Source organism: Sebastes umbrosus, chromosome 8 (assembly GCF_015220745.1).
Source record: "Sebastes umbrosus isolate fSebUmb1 chromosome 8, fSebUmb1.pri, whole genome shotgun sequence".
NCBI classification, from domain to species: Eukaryota; Metazoa; Chordata; class Actinopteri; order Perciformes; family Sebastidae; genus Sebastes; species Sebastes umbrosus.
Window position 1 is genome coordinate 251082 of NC_051276.1, and position 19809 is coordinate 270890.

General features: G+C 43.3%; 2 protein-coding genes across 2 annotated transcripts; both read left to right on the forward strand.

Moving 5' to 3' along the window:
- The first annotated feature begins 277 nt into the window (after positions 1-277).
- Positions 278-14781, forward strand: LOC119493460 (adenosine receptor A2a-like). Its single transcript, XM_037778757.1, has 3 exons — positions 278-604; positions 9404-10084; positions 11621-14781. Exons 2-3 carry the CDS (start codon positions 9747-9749, stop codon positions 12627-12629), a joined length of 1347 nt encoding a protein of 448 aa, XP_037634685.1. The 5' UTR covers positions 278-604; positions 9404-9746; the 3' UTR covers positions 12630-14781.
- Positions 14782-17197: 2416 nt separating this feature from the next.
- On the forward strand, positions 17198-19247 carry LOC119493207 (uncharacterized protein C22orf15). The gene is made up of 6 exons (XM_037778358.1): positions 17198-17267; positions 17418-17501; positions 17807-17893; positions 18140-18262; positions 18652-18726; positions 18856-19247. Exons 1-6 carry the CDS (start codon positions 17198-17200, stop codon positions 18990-18992), a joined length of 576 nt encoding a protein of 191 aa, XP_037634286.1. The 3' UTR covers positions 18993-19247.
- The last annotated feature ends 562 nt before the right edge of the window (positions 19248-19809 follow it).

A 19809-nucleotide genomic window follows, 5' to 3' on the forward strand; every position in this document is an offset into this window, starting at 1 on the left:
CTGGATTCCCTCCTGACTACTGTGGTTTAATGTCAACAGACTCAACGGTAGGCTGCACAGCAGGATATAACTGATCCACTTACCCCGGACAGGAAACACAACCACATATCTGTGTGTGTGTGTGTGTGTGTGTGTGTGTGTGTGTGTGTGTGTGTGTGTGTGTGTGTGTGTGTGTGTGTGTGTGTGTGTGTGTGTGTGTGTGTGTGTGTGTGTGTGTGTGTGTGTGTGTGTGTGTGTGTGTGTGTGTGTGTGTGTGTGTGTGTGTGTGTGTGTGTGTGTGTGTGCGTGCGTGTGTGCGTGCGTGAGTGAGAGCGAGAGAGAGAGGAAGAGAGTCTCATCTGTCTGAAGTCATTCACTGAAGGAGCAGCGTTATTTCTCCTGATGTGAGCAACTGAGACACTGATCAGACTCTCAGTAAGAGTGTGATTTGATCTCCCGGACTGAAGCAGCATGGTGAAGTTGTTCACTGAAGAGGTTTCTCTCTTGTCGCTCAGTAGGAAGTGAAAACGATCGTTTGCTTGCTATGTTTGTAGGTCGAGGGTGTTTTTATCACCTCCCCTCATAAAGTTCTTCATTCTGCCTGGCGGACATCAAGAAAAAGAAGGTGAGTCATTTTAGTAGACAAAGTTATTTCTGCATAACATGCATGCAAGCTGAATTTTGAGTGTTTTAATGCATGATGCATTATAGCCGTAGGTTTGCTCAGACTTTATGCCTGCAATCTTAACATGTTAAATGGTGTTTGTACTATAAGTAACATAGTTTACATGTTTACATGACATAACAGTGAAGCATCAGAAAAGAGATCAAATGTGTGAAGAAGACGGTAAATAATGTTTGATGCCAGGTGTCCTACACTGATCGCTGTTAGGTTTCTTCACCTGTGAGAACAAAAGCAAGCTCAGCATTCCTGTAGGCACCAGTGTTGACCATCCTACAGTAGAACACACCAGTGTTGACCATCCTACAGTAGAACAGCACCAGTGTTGACCATCCCACAGTAGAACACACCAGTGTTTACCATCCAACAGTAGAACACACCAGTGTTGACCATCCTACAGTAGAACACACCGGGTGGGGGGGGGGGGGGACCGGAGGGTGGGTCCCGACTGGCTTGGGATTTTCCTGGTTGGCTGGACCCAAGCATGGACCAGCATGGACCAGCCTGGCCCTCGCAACCGCAGACAGCACAGAGCGGAGCAATATTGAAGGGGGGGGGGGACTCCTCCCCACTATCCATCTGCAGGGAGAGATACACTAAAAGCTGCCGGGGCCGGTAGAAAACGGAGCGGCAGCTGGCAGCGTCATCTCTGCATTCACTGGCAGCCGGACATCGGAGATTCGTTCTTGTGAATTTCCAACTGGCCATTGTTCAAAGCTGAGGTGGCAGCTGGGGGGACTGTATTATCCAGGTTACGGCTGGTTTTGAATCAACCAGGTCACAAGTGAGTTCTGATCAAGTCAATCAATCATTTCAGTCATAGATCAGTGGATGAAAACACATTCACATCTTAAGATGTCTTGGTAGAAATTCTCATATTGAAGTAAAAACATCTGCACACTGACAAAACATTAGAAGAGGAGAAAAAAAACAATTACATATAGAGGAGGTGTAAACTTCTTAACATCTATTTGTGTGAGTCCAAACTGGGCTGGACTTCAGATAGACCTTCGGGGGCCCCTAAGGGCCCTATGAATTTGTTGGCCTCAAGGCAGGTGCTGCATTGTTGTGTCAACATGTAAATGGTGCATATGAATACATTTGTTTAACTAAATAACCACAAGCAGGGGGTCGTACAGCTACTTTTTCCCCAGGGTCTTAGTGTGTTAATCTGGCCCTGGGTCAGTAGAAATATAAAGATGGAGTGAAGTGTATCATGACAGCTCTGCTGTCATTATTATTGCTAATGTTATACTTTATAAGTCGCTGTAGGTGGCGTGGTCAGTGTTTTGCTCAACAGAGCTGCTCTTTAGATGACAGTCAGCCTCGTCACTCCGCCAGCAGCCAGGTTGTCACTTAGAGCGTCCATCAGCACCACACGGTGATAGTGTCTGTTACAAGAAGCTGAGAGGTTTGATGTTTTTCCGCCTGTGCTTCCTCTGCATGGCGGGAGGAGTATGATGAGAGGATTTGTCATTTTCTTGGTGATGCTGTAGCAAGGTTTGGGGAAAATAAAGTCAATGGTATTTTAATACCTAATTCACTGACCAATTGGACAAAACATTTCCATCTGAATACAACTTTTAAATTCAAAGTTCTGAGCAAATTTTAATTTTTTTCAATTTGTGTGCTAAAGATGCTAATGTGATCCAACGCCTGTCCTTAATAAATATCTCACTGTCCCTTGTGTTACAATCCCGACGTCATAAGCACATTTATCTCTGTATTTGTGCTCTAATGAGCTTTGTGCCGGTGTGGATCTCTTTTTCTCTCTCTGCTGTGGTGCCTGTGTGTGATGGGCTGCAGGTGAGCTTGATTGATTGGTTGACTGTTTGATCGATTGGCTGAGTGATTGATTGATTGATTGATTGATTGATTATTTATTTGATTGATTGGTTGATTGATTGATGGATTGATGGATGGATGGATGGATGGATGGATGGATGGATGGATGGATTGATTGATTGTGTGTGAGTGTGTTTCCAGAAGTGTTTCCAGGGAGCTGATTGGTGCAGCCTTCAAGCGAGAGGTTTAAAAGGCTGGCTTCCCTCTGCCCCTGCAGGCTCTCCTCTCTCCACTTTCAGTCAGACTGCCAGCAACAATGCACCATGTGAAATGTATTGAAATTTGTCGATTGATATAACAGCTCAGGTTTGGTGGGGATGGGTAGCATTTTTTTCACCTTTTTTTCTCCTGTTTTTGGTTAGGAGTTAAGTCAGTAATTTGTCTTTTGTTTCCTTTCTTAAAGTTTAAGCTGTTTAGCTTCTTTTTGTTCATTATTTTGCTGTAAGCCTACCCTGAAGATAAATGTTTTAAAAAAAACTTTATAAGGGTTGCAAGTTCCTTGTTGCAGGTGGTTCTTGGGAGCTTGGAAGAGCGGAGTCTCATTTTCATGTTGCGCCAGGGTTTCCCCTAGGCCGGGCCGTAACTCTTGTTTCACTATAAATCCCTGAAGTTTCTCTGACGTGTTTCATAATTTCATTTCAGGACAGCTTTTTTTTTGTAGGATGCATTGTTGGGAGGGTCACTGTCGTAGTTTTCAGAGATTCACTATTTCCTTCATTGTCCTGTGGGATTTTTGTTTTGGATGAACCGCTGCTGCATTAAAACATTAAACATTACACTGCAATACTGCACGCTGGTGCAGTGGTTAGTGGTTAGCACTGTCGCCTCACAGCAAGAGGGTCGCAGGTTCTAACCCGGCTTAGGGTCTTTCTGTGTGGAGTTAGTATGTTCTCCCCGTGTTTCTCAGGTTTCCTCCCACAGTCCAAAGACATGCAGGTTAGGTTCATTGTTGACTCTAAATGTCCCGTAAGTGTGAATGTGAGTATGAATGGTTGTCTGTCTCTATGTGTCAGCCCTGTGATAGTCTGGTGTACCCCGCCTTTACCCAATGTCAGCTGGGATCGGCTCCAGCCACCCTGAATAGGATAAGCAGTTACAGATAATGGATGGATGGATGCACTGCAATATAACACCACACTTCTCTGACATAAAGACAAATTAATCCCCAGGGCTCAGAGGAACGAGGCCAACAAAAACTTTATTCGTAAGGCAAGGCAAGGCAAGGCAGCTTTATTTGTATAGCACATTTCAACAACAGGGCAATTCAAAGCGCTTTACATAAACATTCAAGAACATTGCAACAAAGTGCGAGAGAACATTAAGACATAATTAAAACAGTTGTAAAAACATAAAAACATTAAAACATTAAAAATTAGAAAACAAAAACAAGCTAAAAATAAAAGCTACGATAGAAGATAAAATAGAATAGAACACAAAATAAGTCAAATAAAGAACAAAAAAAACCTACTGATAACTGTCAACCTTGAAATAACTACTATTAATTAATAATAAGACTGGTATTATAATAAAAAGGTCTCATCCAACCCAAAGGGAAAACCCTGAGTCAGAGAGCAAAGACCTCTGTGTTCCAGCACAGCTGTTATCTATGAAAACTCAACACAACCTCAAGAAACACTCCCTCAGAGGGAATACAGCACCACAAAAACAGCATTTTATTGTTTGTTAAGCCTTTTATGGACATGGCTCCCAGATATGAGACAATCTTGTGATTCACTAATTGAGAATTGACCATATAGGCCATATATTTCTCAGACTTCTTAGAATTACACTTCAAAATGCCCTGAAGACCGACCGAGTAGCATAGCAGTAAAAAGTGCTTTGCTAAAAAAAAGCAGTGAGAGTGAACTAAAACCGTAAAGTGAAGGGCCGTAAAACCAAAACAATGAGCTGAAAGATGCTTCAACGCTCTGTAGACCTGAGGGGAACTGCAGAGTCCAGTTTTAATTCTTTGTGCGTTTATCAATACGAGCGATGCCTTTCACATTCCATGTAGTCATCAGATTTATTGTTAATGTAAAAACATGGATCATAGCGGCTTTAAAGCCTCTGAAGACTTGGTTTCACATTTAAAGTATTTCTCTAATACATTAAAGGACACCACTGTAACTAACCCTAACCCTGTACTCACATAGGACACCACTGTAACTAACCCTAACCCTGTTCTCACGTATGACACCACTGTAACTAACCCTAACCCTAACCCTGTACTCACGTAGGACACCACTGTAACTAACCCTAACCCTGTACTCACGTAGGACACCACTGTAACTAACCCTAACCCTGTACTCAGGTAGGACACCACTGTAACTAACCCTAACCCTGTACTCACGTAGGACACCACTGTAACTAACCCTAACCCTGTTCTCACGTAGGACACCACTGTAACTAACCCTAACCCTGTACTCACGTAGGACACCACTGTAACTAACCCTAACCCTAACCCTGTTCTCACGTAGGACACCACTGTAACTAACCCTAACCCTAACCCTGTTCTCACGTAGGACCCCACTGTAATTAACCCTAACCCTGTTCTCACGTAGGACACCGCTGTAACTAACCCAAACCCTGTACTCACGTAGGACACCACTGTAACTAACCCTAACCCTGTTCTCACGTAGGACATCACTGTAACTAACCCAAACCCTGTACTCACGTAGGACACCACTGTAACTAACCCTAACCCTGTTCTCACGTAGGACACCACTGTAACTAACCCTAACCCTGTACTCACGTAGGACACCACTGTAACTAACCCTAACCCTGTACTCAGGTAGGACACCACTGTAACTAACCCTAACCCTGTTCTCACGTAGGACACCACTGTAACTAACCCTAACCCTGTTCTCACGTAGGACACCACTGTAACTAACCCTAACCCTGTACTCACGTAGGACACCACTGTAACTAACCCTAACCCTGTACTCACGTAGGACACCACTGTAACTAACCCTAACCCTAACCCTGTTCTCACGTAGGACACCACTGTAACTAACCCTAACCCTAACCCTGTTCTCACGTAGGACCCCACTGTAATTAACCCTAACCCTGTTCTCACGTAGGACACCGCTGTAACTAACCCTAACCCTGTTCTCACGTAGGACACCACTGTAACTAACCCAAACCCTGTTCTCACGTAGGACACCACTGTAACTAACCCTAACCCTGTTCTCACGTAGGACCCCACTGTAATTAACCCTAACCCTGTTCTCACGTAGGACACCACTGTAACTAACACTAACCCTATACTCACGTAGGACACCACTGTAACTAACCCTAACCCTAACCCTGTACTCACGTAGGACACCACTGTAATTAACCCTAACCCTGTTCTCACGTAGGACATCACTGTAACTAACCCTAACCCTGTACTCACGTAGGACACCACTGTAACTAACCCTAACCCTAACCCTGTACTCACGTAGGACACCACTGTAACTAACCCTAACCCTAACCCTGTACTCACGTAGGACACCACTGTAACTAACCTTAACCCTGTACTCACGTAGGACACCACTGTAACTAACCCTAACCCTGTACTCACGTAGGACACCACTGTAACTAACCCTAACCCTGTACTCACGTAGGACACCACTGTAACTAACCCTAACCCTGTACTCATGTAGGACACCACTGTAACTAACCCTAACCCTGTACTCACGTAGGACACCACTGTAACTAACCCTAACCCTGTTCTCACGTCAGACACCACTGTAACTAACCCTAACCCTAACCCTGTTCTCACGTAGGACACCACTGTAATTAACCCTAACCCTGTTCTCACGTAGGACACCACTGTAACTAACCCAAACCCTGTTCTCACGTAGGACACCCCTGTAACTAACCCTAACCCTAACCCTGTACTCACGTAGGACACCGCTGTAACTAACCCTAACCCTGTTCTCACATAGCACACCGCTGTAACTAACCCAAACCCTGTTCTCACGTAGGACACCGCTGTAACTAACCCAAACCCTGTTCTCACGTAGGACACCGCTGTAACTAACCCTAACCCTGTTCTCACGTAGTACACCGCTGTAACTAACCCAAACCCTGTTCTCACGTAGGACACCGCTGTAACTAACCCTAACCCTGTTCTCACGTAGGACACCGCTGTAACTAACCCTAACCCTGTACTCACGTAGGACACCGCTGTAACTAACCCTAACCCTGTACTCACGTAGGACACCGCTGTAACTAACCCTAACCCTGTACTCACGTAGGACACCACCGTAACTAACCCTAACCCTGTACTCACGTAGGACACCACCGTAACTAACCCTAACCCTGTATTCACGTAGGACACCACCGTAAATAACCCTAACCCTGCACTCACGTAGGACACCACCGTAACTAACCCTAACCCTGTACTCACGTAGGACACCACCGTAACTAACCCTAACCCTGTACTCACGTAGGACACCACCGTAACTAACCCTAACCCTGTACTCAGGTAGGACACCACCGTAACTAACCCTAACCCTGTACTCACGTAGGACACCACCGTAACTAACCCTAACCCTGTACTCACGTAGGACACCACCGTAACTAACCCTAACCCTGTACTCACGTAGGACACCACCGTAACTAACCCTAACCCTGTACTCACGTAGGACACCACCGTAACTAACCCAAACCCTGTTCTCACGTAGGACACCACTGTAACTAACCCTAACCCTGTTCTCACGTAGGACACCACTGTAACTAACCCTAACCCTATACTCACGTAGGACACCACTGTAACTAACCCTAACCCTATACTCACGTAGGACACCACTGTAACTAACCCTAACCCTAACCCTGTACTCACGTAGGACACCACTGTAACTAACCCTATCCCTGTACTCACGTAGGACACCACTGTAACTAACCCTAACTCTGTTCTCACGTAGGACACCACTGTAACTAACCCTAACCATGTTCTCACGTAGGACACCACTGTAACTAACCCTAACCCTGTACTCAGGTAGGACACCACTGTAACTAACCCTAACCCTGTACTCAGGTAGGACACCACTGTAACTAACCCTAACCCTGTTCTCACGTAGGACACCACTGTAACTAACCCTAACTCTGTTCTCACGTAGGACACCACTGTAATTAACCCTAACCCTGTACTCAGGTAGGACACCACTGTAACTAACCCTAACCCTGTACTCAGGTAGGACACCACTGTAACTAACCCTAACTCTGTTCTCACGTAGGACACCACTGTAACTAACCCTAACCATGTTCTCACGTAGGACACCACTGTAACTAACCCTAACCCTGTTCTCACGTAGGACACCACTGTAACTAACCCTAACTCTGTTCTCACGTAGGACACCACTGTAACTAACCCTAAACCTGTTCTCACGTAGGACACCACTGTAACTAACCCTAACCCTGTACTCAGGTAGGACATTACTGTAACTAACCCTAAACCTGTTCTCACTTAGGACACCACTGTAACTAACCCTAACCCTGTACTCACGTAGGACACCACTGTAACTAACCCTAACTCTGTTCTCACGTAGGACACCACTGTAACTAACCCTAACCATGTTCTCACGTAGGACACCACTGTAACTAACCCTAACCATGTTCTCACGTAGGACACCACTGTAACTAACCCTAACCCTGTACTCAGGTAGGACACCACTGTAACTAACCCTAACCCTGTACTCAGGTAGGACACCACTGTAACTAACCCTAACCCTGTTCTCACGTAGGACACCACTGTAACTAACCCTAACTCTGTTCTCACGTAGGACACCACTGTAACTAACCCTAACCATGTTCTCACGTAGGACACCACTGTAACTAACCCTAACCCTGTTCTCACGTAGGACACCACTGTAACTAACCCTAACTCTGTTCTCACGTAGGACACCACTGTAACTAACCCTAAACCTGTTCTCACGTAGGACACCACTGTAACTAACCCTAACCCTGTACTCAGGTAGGACATTACTGTAACTAACCCTAAACCTGTTCTCACTTAGGACACCACTGTAACTAACCCTAACCCTGTACTCACGTAGGACACCACTATAACTAACCCTAACCCTGAGAAAATGAGTTTTCAGGGACTTTCAGTCTACCAGTAGTAGAAAGGAAGGATTTCCAGTTTTGTCAAATTGAAACATTTATCAGTTGATAATTCGAGTCTAGGTTGCAATGATTAAAATTGACACCCAGTATTTTCACTTCAGTTAGTCTCAGCCTTCGAACCTGATGCTCGCAGAAGCATCCGCCGTGTTTCCTGCATATGATCTTTACTGTCTGCACCAAAACACTTGGAGCTGCTGCAGTAGATGTACGTTTAACTCTCCCACTGCTCCTCTGCAGGGTCAAGAGCAGCTGTTTATAGAAAACATCAGCAAAGTTCCACAAAACCAAACACTGACATGACCGCCGGTTTTGCAGACTGGCATGGGTTTATGAACAATTTCAGTCTTCATTTCGAATGAGCTGATGCTTTTTTAGTGATATCTTGAATTTATGAATCTATGAATTTAAACGCCCATGTATTTCCTCCAAACGTCTACTCTTGTTGGAGGGTCGAAGCCTCTGTAAAGGTGTGTGATTAAAAGCTGTCTAAGGCAGGTGGCTAACCCCACCTACCCAATCATCTGTAGTGGGGATTCTGGGAAACATTTATGCCTTAAAAGGAAGGATTTAGTTAATTAAAAAAACAAGTAAGAAAAAGACTCAACAAATCCATGAGTCTTTTCAGAGTATTAAGGAAATATTGACTTCTTAGGAACACCGCAACATCTTTGACATACACCACGTCTGGCTTACTCTAAAACACATCTGATGCAATTGTGTGTCTGTTGAAATTCACTTCCTTTATTGTAAAAGCATTTCCTCTTTTTCACTTCTGCACCTCTTAAGCGACATTATGTTCCAGTGATGAGCGTTGTTGGCATGGTCTCAGCCCCTCGAGAAGTTCATGGGAAAACGTTGCTGAGGGGAAGGACCTGAGGGGAGAGGACAGCAGAGGAGCTTTTCACCAGGAGAGGATGTGTCTGGAGTTAGGAGAGATGACAGCTCCATCCCAAGCTGAATAAACCTTAAGCTGTTGGAGCTGAGCAGGTGTGAAGGAGGTGCCACAGCTGGATGTTTCTGAAAGTGCTGGAGGTGAGGAGGCTGAGCTCAGCGGCTGCCAGGCTGCAGCTATGGTCTTTGAAGCGAGATTTCCTCCCTCCTCGTCAGTGACATTGCCGTTTGTCTCACCATGCTGGAAGACCCCATCCCAACCTCCTTCTACATCGTCCTGGAGCTGCTGATTGCTGTTTTCTCCGTGTTGGGCAATGTGCTGGTCTGCTGGGCCGTGTGCCTCAACAGTAACCTGCAGAGCATCACCAACTTCTTTGTGGTGTCCCTGGCGGTGGCTGACATCGCCGTTGGCGTCCTGGCCATTCCTTTCTCCATCGTCATCAGCACCGGCTTCTGCTCCAACTTCTATGGCTGCCTGTTCATTGCCTGCTTCGTGCTGGTTCTCACACAGAGCTCCATCTTCAGCCTGCTGGCCATCGCTATAGACCGCTACATTGCAATCAAGATACCGCTCAGGTCAGTGAACCCCTTTGAGTACGTCTTATAGTTACAGGAGACACAGAAAAAAAAAAAGGGTTTTTAAAAGTTGTAAATAGTGGCATTGTTAATGGTTAATACATTATTTATTAATGCTCTATAGATCAGTTATAAGCTGTTAATAAGAACTACTTTTTTTGTTTCTCACTTGAACTAAAACAAATCCATTTATTAACATGTACAACGGCAGACTTGGTAGAACAAAAGCCCTTTATTAATGACTTATTATCAGTAACAGCTCTGCAGCTGTTACTGATAATAAGTAATAAGACTAGAGGGCCTACAAAGGGAGAGCATTTATTAATGGTTTATAAAGATTTGTAACTGAATTAAAATTCACCAAAGGGATATATTTACAACCTTATTCACAAAACTGTCCTGAATAATTTCTTTAATAACTGATCTGTAAAGTATTAGGAAATGATTTAATATATTTTAATAAGACTTCTAGTTACAACTTATAAAGGTTTTGTAAAGGATGCCTTATTAGAAAGTGGTATCAAACGCTCTTAAAGGACCAGTGTGTAGCATTTAGGGGGATCTATTGGAAAAATGGAATATATAACATTAATAAGTATGTTTTCTTTAGTGTATAATCACCTGATAATAATAATTGTTGTGTTTTTTTACCTTAGAATGAGCCGTTTATATCTATATAGGGAACGGGTCTCCTCTTCAACGCTCTGTAGACCTGAGGGGAACGGCAGAGTCCAGTTTTAATTCCTTGTGGGTTCATCAATATGAGCGATGTCTTTCACATTACAAGCAGTGGAGGTCTCACAATAAAACTTTTTTATCTTTCAGTAAAGATGTGACATTTGAACCAGAAAGTCTTGACTGAATAAATGTGTCCAGAAATGGCGTCTCCCACGAGGCTGTGTCCCCCCAAAGCAATCAAATGACTTGTGCTCTAATTGCTTATGCAGACTGTGTGACCCCCCTGTAACCCCCTGTGTAATCTTACTTCTTATTTCACTGTAAAAAGACATTTAGCATTCAAATTAGTTAAGGATGTTATGTCTCCACCTGACACTTAACCCCCTAATGACATACTGACCAACAGTGATGCTGTAGCTAAAATACTGGAGCTCAGCCGTCCTGTTTTCAGGACTCAAAGAATTTTCACACAGCCTCTTCCTCCTGCTGAAGATACATGAGGCATTCTCTGCGTTGTTTTTTGCATCCCTGATGGGGGGGGCTTAACCTTTGCACTTTAACATCTCAAGAATGTGATAGAAACAAGCCAAATATCTCAGCTGCTCTCCCACACAGGCGTACTCAAAATAGACTCGTCCTTTGAGGAGTCCTGAAGGACTTTGTCTGTTTATCCTTTTCTTTTAGTTCCGGGATGAGAAGTGCTTCCACACAGCAATCAGCTGATCAAATTATAAGTCAAGGGGAACTTCATAAACTGTATACAAACCATTATTAGTTACGTTTTACATTTCTTTAGGAAACAAACCTTTCACAGAGTTCAGGGCTGATGCTTGATGTTTGTATCGTCTCCCGCTCCAGGTACACCAGCTTGGTGACTGGTCAGCGGGCACAAGGCATCATCGCCATCTGCTGGGTTTTATCCATCATCATCGGTCTGACCCCCATGATGGGCTGGCACAAGCTGTCCGAGAGCATCGATAGCACCGAGAGCACCAACAGCACGGTCTGCCCGCCCGGCCTGATGAGGTGCCTGTTTGAGGGGGTGGTGGTCATGGAGTATATGGTCTACTTCAACTTCTTTGCCTGTGTACTGATTCCCCTGCTGCTGATGCTAGCCATCTACCTGTGTATCTTCATGGCCGCTCGCCACCAGCTCAAGCTGATCGAAGTGAAAGCAGTTCATGGAGAGAAGTCGCGCTCCACGCTGCAGAAAGAGGTCCAGGCTGCCAAGTCTCTGGCCATCATTGTTGGGCTGTTTGCAGTGTGCTGGTTACCTTTACACATCATCAACTGCTTCACCCTCTTCTGTCCTCTGTGCGCTCGTCCTCCGGCCTGGATCATGTACGTGGCCATTATTCTTTCCCACGCCAACTCGGTGGTCAACCCCTTCATCTACGCCTACCGCATCCGGGAGTTCCGACAAACCTTCCGCAAGATTATCCGGCGTCACATCTTGGGCCAGCAGGAGCTGTTGGAGAGTGGCAGCAGTAAATGCAGCTCCATCAGACTCAAGGCAAACAGCCTCAGCTTTGACTTTTTCACTGAACACAGCAGCAGCAGCAGTAGCTGTGAAAGCTCTTATCGCTGCCCTTCTCACATCTCTGTAGGGGGCGGTCTGGTGGCAGTGTCCCGCCCCCCTCTGTCAGTCATCATCTCCCACTGTCCTAAGATGGGCTCTTGTCCACTTCAAGCCCTCCGACAGACTCAAATCCCCATTGGCCAGTATGCAGGGCAGCAGCATGACTGTGCTGGACCAGAAGTCGTGGAGGATAAGGACAAACAGAACCTCGACTCCGGCCAGGTCACATCATTGTTGATCAAGCAGAACAGAAAGAGCTGCTTCAGTGAGCTGGCAAAGGTGTCCTGACGCATGTACATTCACTGACATTCAGGAGTCTTGCAGTAACATGTCAACATCAGCTCAGCGGCAGCTCACATCGGTTCGGGATAAATCCTGATCCGCAATGGAAGCGGAAGAACTGTAAATGGATATTGGACAACGGATGTTACTGAGATAACTTAAATGTCCTTGCCACGAGAAACCCTCCAGTATTTAAACACAGTGCCTTGTTCATTTAAACCAGGCTAAAAGTAGAAATGCACCGCTAGAGTCTCAAAGAGGTTGTGCTGCTTCATGACACCCCACATGACCAGGAATGATTTAAAACGACTTAGTGACTTTAAGGTGCAGGCACTTCACACATCACAAATGGCCCTGCATTAATTTCAACAAATAAGATTACTGAATGCTTTGTCTTCGCAAATAGCTTGAATTCAATAGAAATGCACTCTGACCAGGGAAATTGCGTGACCCACCAAAGCTTAGGCAATATGAAGAGAAGGGATGGTATGGCATCTCACTCTCTTAAAACATTAAGCATCGAAAAAAAAACATTGATTGTGGCCTTTTTTAGGATGTCTGACTTTGTTTAACTGCAGGTTGAAGTAATATACCATGGTATTTGAGTATTTCATCCAGCCATTTCTGGTCTGAATGGGCCTTTGGCTGAAGACAAAGACATAATATCTAAGGGGACATATCATAAAAAACTCTCTTTTTCAGTGCTTGTCCACATATATTTGGGTATCTGGAGTGCCTACTAACCCACAAACTGTGAAATAAGACAACCCACTCAGTTTTTTGTGGGCTGCATAAATCAACAACATCACATTTGGCTCCCCTTCCTATGTCACATGCAGGCCAATTAGAATATACCGGCCACAACTTGGGCCTTTCTCAAACCGAACCTTACCCACTCCCACTCCATGACGGAGTGAACTCTATTTGTCGTCACACTCACAGCTGAATGAAGCACCCTTCTTGAAGGTGGAGGGTATAAATGCAGTGGCAAGCTTTGGGACAAACTTCTCTCTCTCCGACGGAAACTGAAGCAACGTTTTGTAACCATGGTTTCGTATCAAGTGGAGGGGATGTGCAAAGGTTCACAATATTACAAATCTGCAATATACACAGAAACTAAAAATAAAAAAATAAAACTTACTCCAGTGCTTCTGCAGTGGAATTTCTTTTCTTTTTTTGTAAACATCTTCTCGTTTTTAACAGATGTTAAATGAGCTGCTTGGTTTTTGTAACAATTTTATAATCAAATGAACACGTCTACCGTTTGCTAGACTAGAAAAGGGTAGATTTCATCCTAAATACGATGTGAACTTAAATTGTTGAATATATATTTAGTTTGAGCAGTTTACATTTGTATGGAGCGTGTTCCGTGACGAACACAAAACGCCATTGCACATAACCAGAAAATTGGCATTAAAGCATGTAAACATGTTCTAGAAACCCCAAATACAGGAAATGAGTATGATATGTCCCCTTTAAATTATTGGTACATTTTTAAAAAAAAGTTTCTTCAGGGATGTTGATATAATGGATTTCACATAAAACTACTACCATGGATCATGGGCAGAGGGTTATTTGCAGCATTGCACCATCATGTGCACCACTTTTAGATGCAGTGCATCCTGAGGACCTGCATGGCCACAGACAGCATCACCAACCTGCTTCACTAGTTCACGCTCATTTGCAGAAAGTTAAACATTTTTCACATTCTGCCTATTATCCATTCTCTCACATTGTAATTCAACTTCATGGCATAGATTTATGTGCGTTCCAACATAAAATGAATGGGTTCTAATTGGACTAAAAAACAAGAACAGTACTTTTACTAGCGACAGATTGGTTCATGTTTCTGTCAATAGCAATGTAATGTTTCACATGTTTGAAAGCGAAGGCCCTAAAGTCTGTAACACAATGCTGAAATGTACTCTTGTATTTTTGTTTGACTGGACTAATTTAAGTTATATTCATGTAAATGTTGACTTCTGAGATAGTGTGGTGAATGATGGGAAATACTTATAAGAGGATTGTGAATGATTCTATTTCAGACTTAAATCAAACTCATGGAAGAAGTTGTGTTTATTATTTTTCATGATGAATGTTGCCTTCTGTGTTATCACAAGCAGGTCAATTCTTTAAATAAATCCCTTTACATGTTCAAGTGTACTTCCTTATTTGCATTCACAAATGGCCACAATGGCCCAGTCATTATTCAGTAGTTGTAGGAGCAGGTCCAGGCTTCCCATTGGCTTTTCACCAGGCAGGGTCATGTTTCATATCAGATCTGGAAGTCTATAGAAGTGAGTCAGAGATCTGGTTTGCTCATTCTGGGAAAGAGTTAAGCAGTCAAACTATCTTTGGAGTTCTTTATTTTCCCAGCTTGTATCGCAGTTCCCCTGTGAGTTCAGGTTACAGGGTGCAGAGCCCACTTCTCTTTCAAAGCTTCCCCAGGGGACTTTAGTGCTTTTTAAAGATTCTAAAGATTCACCACAGAGCCCTCCCGGGTCCTCGTGATCTGCTGCTTTCCTGTGTGGCAACATCTTGTCTCCTCAGCTGGCTCATATCAAGGTTAAGACTCAAAACTTTAGGCTATTACAGCTCTATTGGAGATCTAGTGAGAAAACTTCATTGTAATTGCAAGGGAACAATAAATGTGTCTATTTGTTTGAAATCATTTTGTTTAGCGTTGCTCTAATCAATCTTTTAAAGGAATTGTTTGACATTTTTAGAAACACGCTTATTTGCTTTCTTGTATTAGATGAGAGGATCAGTACCACTCGTGTGTCTGTAGTAAATATGAAGTTACAGCCAGCAGCTGGTTAGCTTAGCTTAGCATAAAGACTGGAACCAGCTAGCCTGGCTCTGTCCAAACCCTGCACAACCCTGAAGCTCATTAATGACATCATCGCTTCTCATTTATTTAATCCGTACAAAAAAAACTAATTGTAAAAAATGTTAGTTTTATAGAGGTTTATGTGCCTGACGGTTTCTTAGCTGGTCATTTTTTATTCTTTGCACCAGGCTAGCTGTTTCCACCTGTTTTCAGTCTTTATGCTAAGCTAAGCTAAGCTAAGTGGCCGCTAGTGGTACTTTTACTGTTCTCAGCAAAATACTCAGATGAATCCACTGTACTCTCCCTGCCCAGCAGCAAACAGCAGACAGACAAAGTTACCAGCAAGCTGATGAACATAGTGGAGCACTGAGCCAGATATCTGACAGCCTGCAGAAACAAGCTGTAAACACATCACTGACATAATATCACCTTCAGAAACAAGCTGTAAACACATCACTGACATAATATCACCTTCAGAAACAAGCTGTAAACACATCACTGACATAATATCACCCTCAGAAACAAGTTCTAAACACATCACTGACATAATATCACCTTCAGAAACAAGCTGTAAACACATCACTGACATAATATCACCCTCAGAAACAAGTTCCAAACACATCACTGACATAATATCACCTTCAGAAACAAGCTGTAAACACATCACTGACATAATATCACCCTCAGAAACAAGTTCCAAACACATCACTGACATAATATCACCTTCAGAAACAAGTTCTAAACACATCACTGACATAATATCACTTTCAGAAACAAGTTCTAAACACATCACTGACATAATATCACCCTCAGAAACAAGTTCTAAACACATCACTGACATAATATCACCCTCAGAAACAAGTTCCAAACACATCACTGACATAATATCACCTTCAGAAACAAGTTCTAAACACATCAAAGAGCTGCAGATTCAGGTGATAATTCTCTGTTCATGAGTGATACCTTTCACATTGTCACTGTAGTATTACTGGTAGTAATTCTACATAAATGAGGGATGTTAGTGTGGCTCTCTGCACATGAGCTGAGTGAAAAAATATGTTGAATTAAAGAATGGCTCAGGATGCTGAAGTAGGCACAAAAAGGCTGGGGTTTTATTTACCGAAAATCACAATGAAACAGAGGAGAAGATAACAAAGAGCAAAAAGCTGAAAACTACAACATCACAAGCTACTCAGCCACTCTCCCACTGTCAGTGCCCAGGTGGCTTTCTACAGCCTCCTATACCCTAACTAGACTACATGCCTAAGGAGGCACAGGTGGCCAAGTGTGACTAAGTGTGATGACAGTGATTGCTGTAGGTTATGAAAGTATAGAGGGAACATCTTCACATTCACATTGTTTTACATGGTCATTTCATACGTTGCTTATATAAGAGTAAAGATCACAGCCACTTTAAGGTATGGTGGTTCTCAAACATATAAGCAGTGGTTAGGCCACATAGCTGATGATTTAGCACGGTAATGTATAACTGTACTTAGTGAAGAGATAATAGTGATTACAGTTTAAGTTAATTATGAGCTATGATTAAAACTGGATTAAAACTCTTCTTCATAGGTATTACAGTAAGTAGAAACAGTGTTGGGTCAGGCAATAGCCTCATTTCTTAGTTCCAATCTGTGGCGGGAAACAATAAAGCCTCTTTTTCTTCAGTCAGTCTTGACATCACTGTCCAACAAGCAGCTATAAAGTCCAGAGTGCCAGTCTGTCCATGTGTAGAGACTCCATGGATACAAGCAAGAGCAGTGCCTCGTCCCCTCATTTAAAAAGCTTCAGCTTTGAAAGGAGAAGAAGAGGTGTGTGTGTGTGTTTACCATCTCTACATTATGCAGGTCAGTTTATACAACCTCTCCCTCAGAGCTGAGTCTTTGTCTCAGATCGAGACCACCACAACACTGATTTAACAGTCCAAACGTCTCACTCCCTGGGCTCTTTGGAATAAACAGTCTTTAAACTACAGCTAGTGGCAGAACTAGTGGAGCATAACTGCAGTCAGGACCACAAGGTGTTTGTCACTATCCTGCTCGGAGGTTAGTACAGTTCTTTGATATATTATGTTCTCACTGCTTTTCAGGTAGAAAAACATTTCAACCAATGACACTGTCGATGTAGAGTAGGATAAACCCTGGTATTTAAAGTTTGATTATTTGATTTGAGTGTACTGGAAAGCTTTGTAACATTCAGTATGGTTGCAAATGGTTGCTTTGCTTTAGAAATCAACATTTAGTATGATAGTGGTCTGGTTTATTGCCTGAGAACAGGGAGAATAAACTGACAAAGTGCAAAGTTTAATATGCAATGTTATATTTTTAGAAGATCTCGTTTTTCTTGGCAGACAGCAGGGTGGAAATGTTCAATCTCAACTGTAAGCTGATCCACTTCATCCATCATGTAAAGGAGAGGTGTGGTCTGGACTTCACAGGTATTGAAAAGCTCTTAGAAACATTGTTAGTGGTTTGGACATGCAGTCAGAAACTAAATGTTAGTTACTTCTATAGCATCCATAACTTGAACAGTAAGTCTGACAACATCTTCATCTATTGACTGACTCCAAAATTATTATTTTTTTTACAAGTCACTTCTTTCATCTGGTTTTGGTTGTAAGCACAAAACATTTAGTTTGTTATGTAAAGAAGCATCCAATTGATTGATTGAATTGATGGTGCAGAGTGTGTGGACCTGATGGACAGCAGTGGTCGGGTGATGAACCTGGAGGGGAGGCAGCACAGTGTGGCTCTGGCCAGCAGCGTGCTGCCAGAGAGACAATACTACGTCCTCCTACGAGTATGCCGTGAGTACATCTAGCTTCACTCCAAGTTTACATATCTAATATTTGGAAAAAGGTCAATAAGTTACAGTGCAAACAAATGATGGTGCTTTTTAAAATTTCTGAGGTAACTTACATGTTTGACTAACAAAATAATGATCATATCACAATCCTAATTATAGTTTTGGGAGCTGAATGTATGATTTGAGTTGTTTTTCCATTTTATAGATAAATATAGATGATATATTAAAATGTTGTCTAATGTTGTCTAAAGCCCATTATATTTTAATTTTGGAGGTTATAGTAGTTTGAGTTGCTGCTCATGGATTTTAGCCTACAGTAACAAAAGGTACATTTCAATTTGTTTTAGGGGGTAAATGTCTGACAAACTCTTTGACTTGACTTCCCCTCAGGAGATGATGATACTGGAGGTCAGAGATATATGTCTCTCCTAAACAACTTCAGCCAGATTCAACCGGAGTTAACAGGTAAAATAAACCATTGGCAGCAACTTGATGATTGAAACGGAACAGTGCTGAACCAACCAGTAGACTTGAAGTGGCTCTCTGAGTCCTCCTGCTGGTCAGCTCCATTTAAATTCAACTCTTGTGTTGTAGAGCTGCTGAGGAAACTGTCTGACCCCGACAAGGAGCGAGACAGAGAGATCCCAGGACGGACACAGAGGAGCAGTCCTGCCAGCCAAACCAGTGGCAAAAACATCTCTGCAAATAACAAGAAACACAAACTTAAATAGTTTCTGTACGAGTCAAGACTTTAAAGTCTGATTTCTTTAGACATTCAAAGCTGAAACAAATCCAGATGTATTTACATATTAATAGACATAGCTATATTGTGCATCTATAAAAACAATCTGTTAAATGCATCAGATAGAGGATTGTGTTCACTATAGCTTCAACCACATTTTGAAACAGCCACCTTCAAACTTCTTGGAAGTCTTCTGGGAATATGAATATTTGTGTTATAAATTACATCTTTGAGTGTTACTGTAGAAATCTGTCACGTCTCTGGCCTTGACTCCAGTAGTTTTTCAGTGTTCTGCTTCCCCTGGGTCTCCCCCTCCCCTGCCTGTGGGTGTGGCAGGGGCGCGGCTTCCTCATCAAGCACCTGGTCTCACTCTCCACTCTGCACTCTGCACCTGTCAACAATCACCTAATCAACCCACAGTACAAGAACACCAGCTTTCCTACCAGTCCTCACCAGATTGTTCTGCCTACCAGTTGGTATTTTCTCGGCCGCTCTGTATTATAATTACCAGAGTTATTCTTGTGTTTCCTAGTGCTTCTGATATCTAACATTGTGTTCTCCTGTCTTCTGGATTCCAGTGCCAGCCTCCCATCGAGCCATCCTCACGCCGCCGCAGCTCATTCCTCCAGCTACTCCACCCTGCTCAACAGCCTGCCTGTCCCCTGCCTTCTCCAGCGCCCTCACCACCTTTATTATAATAAATCCACCTGACTTTCAACCACCATCCAGCTGTGTCTGTGTCTGCTTCTGGGTCCTAAACCAAAGCCCTCACAGAACAATCTGGCCACCATGGACCCAGCAGACAC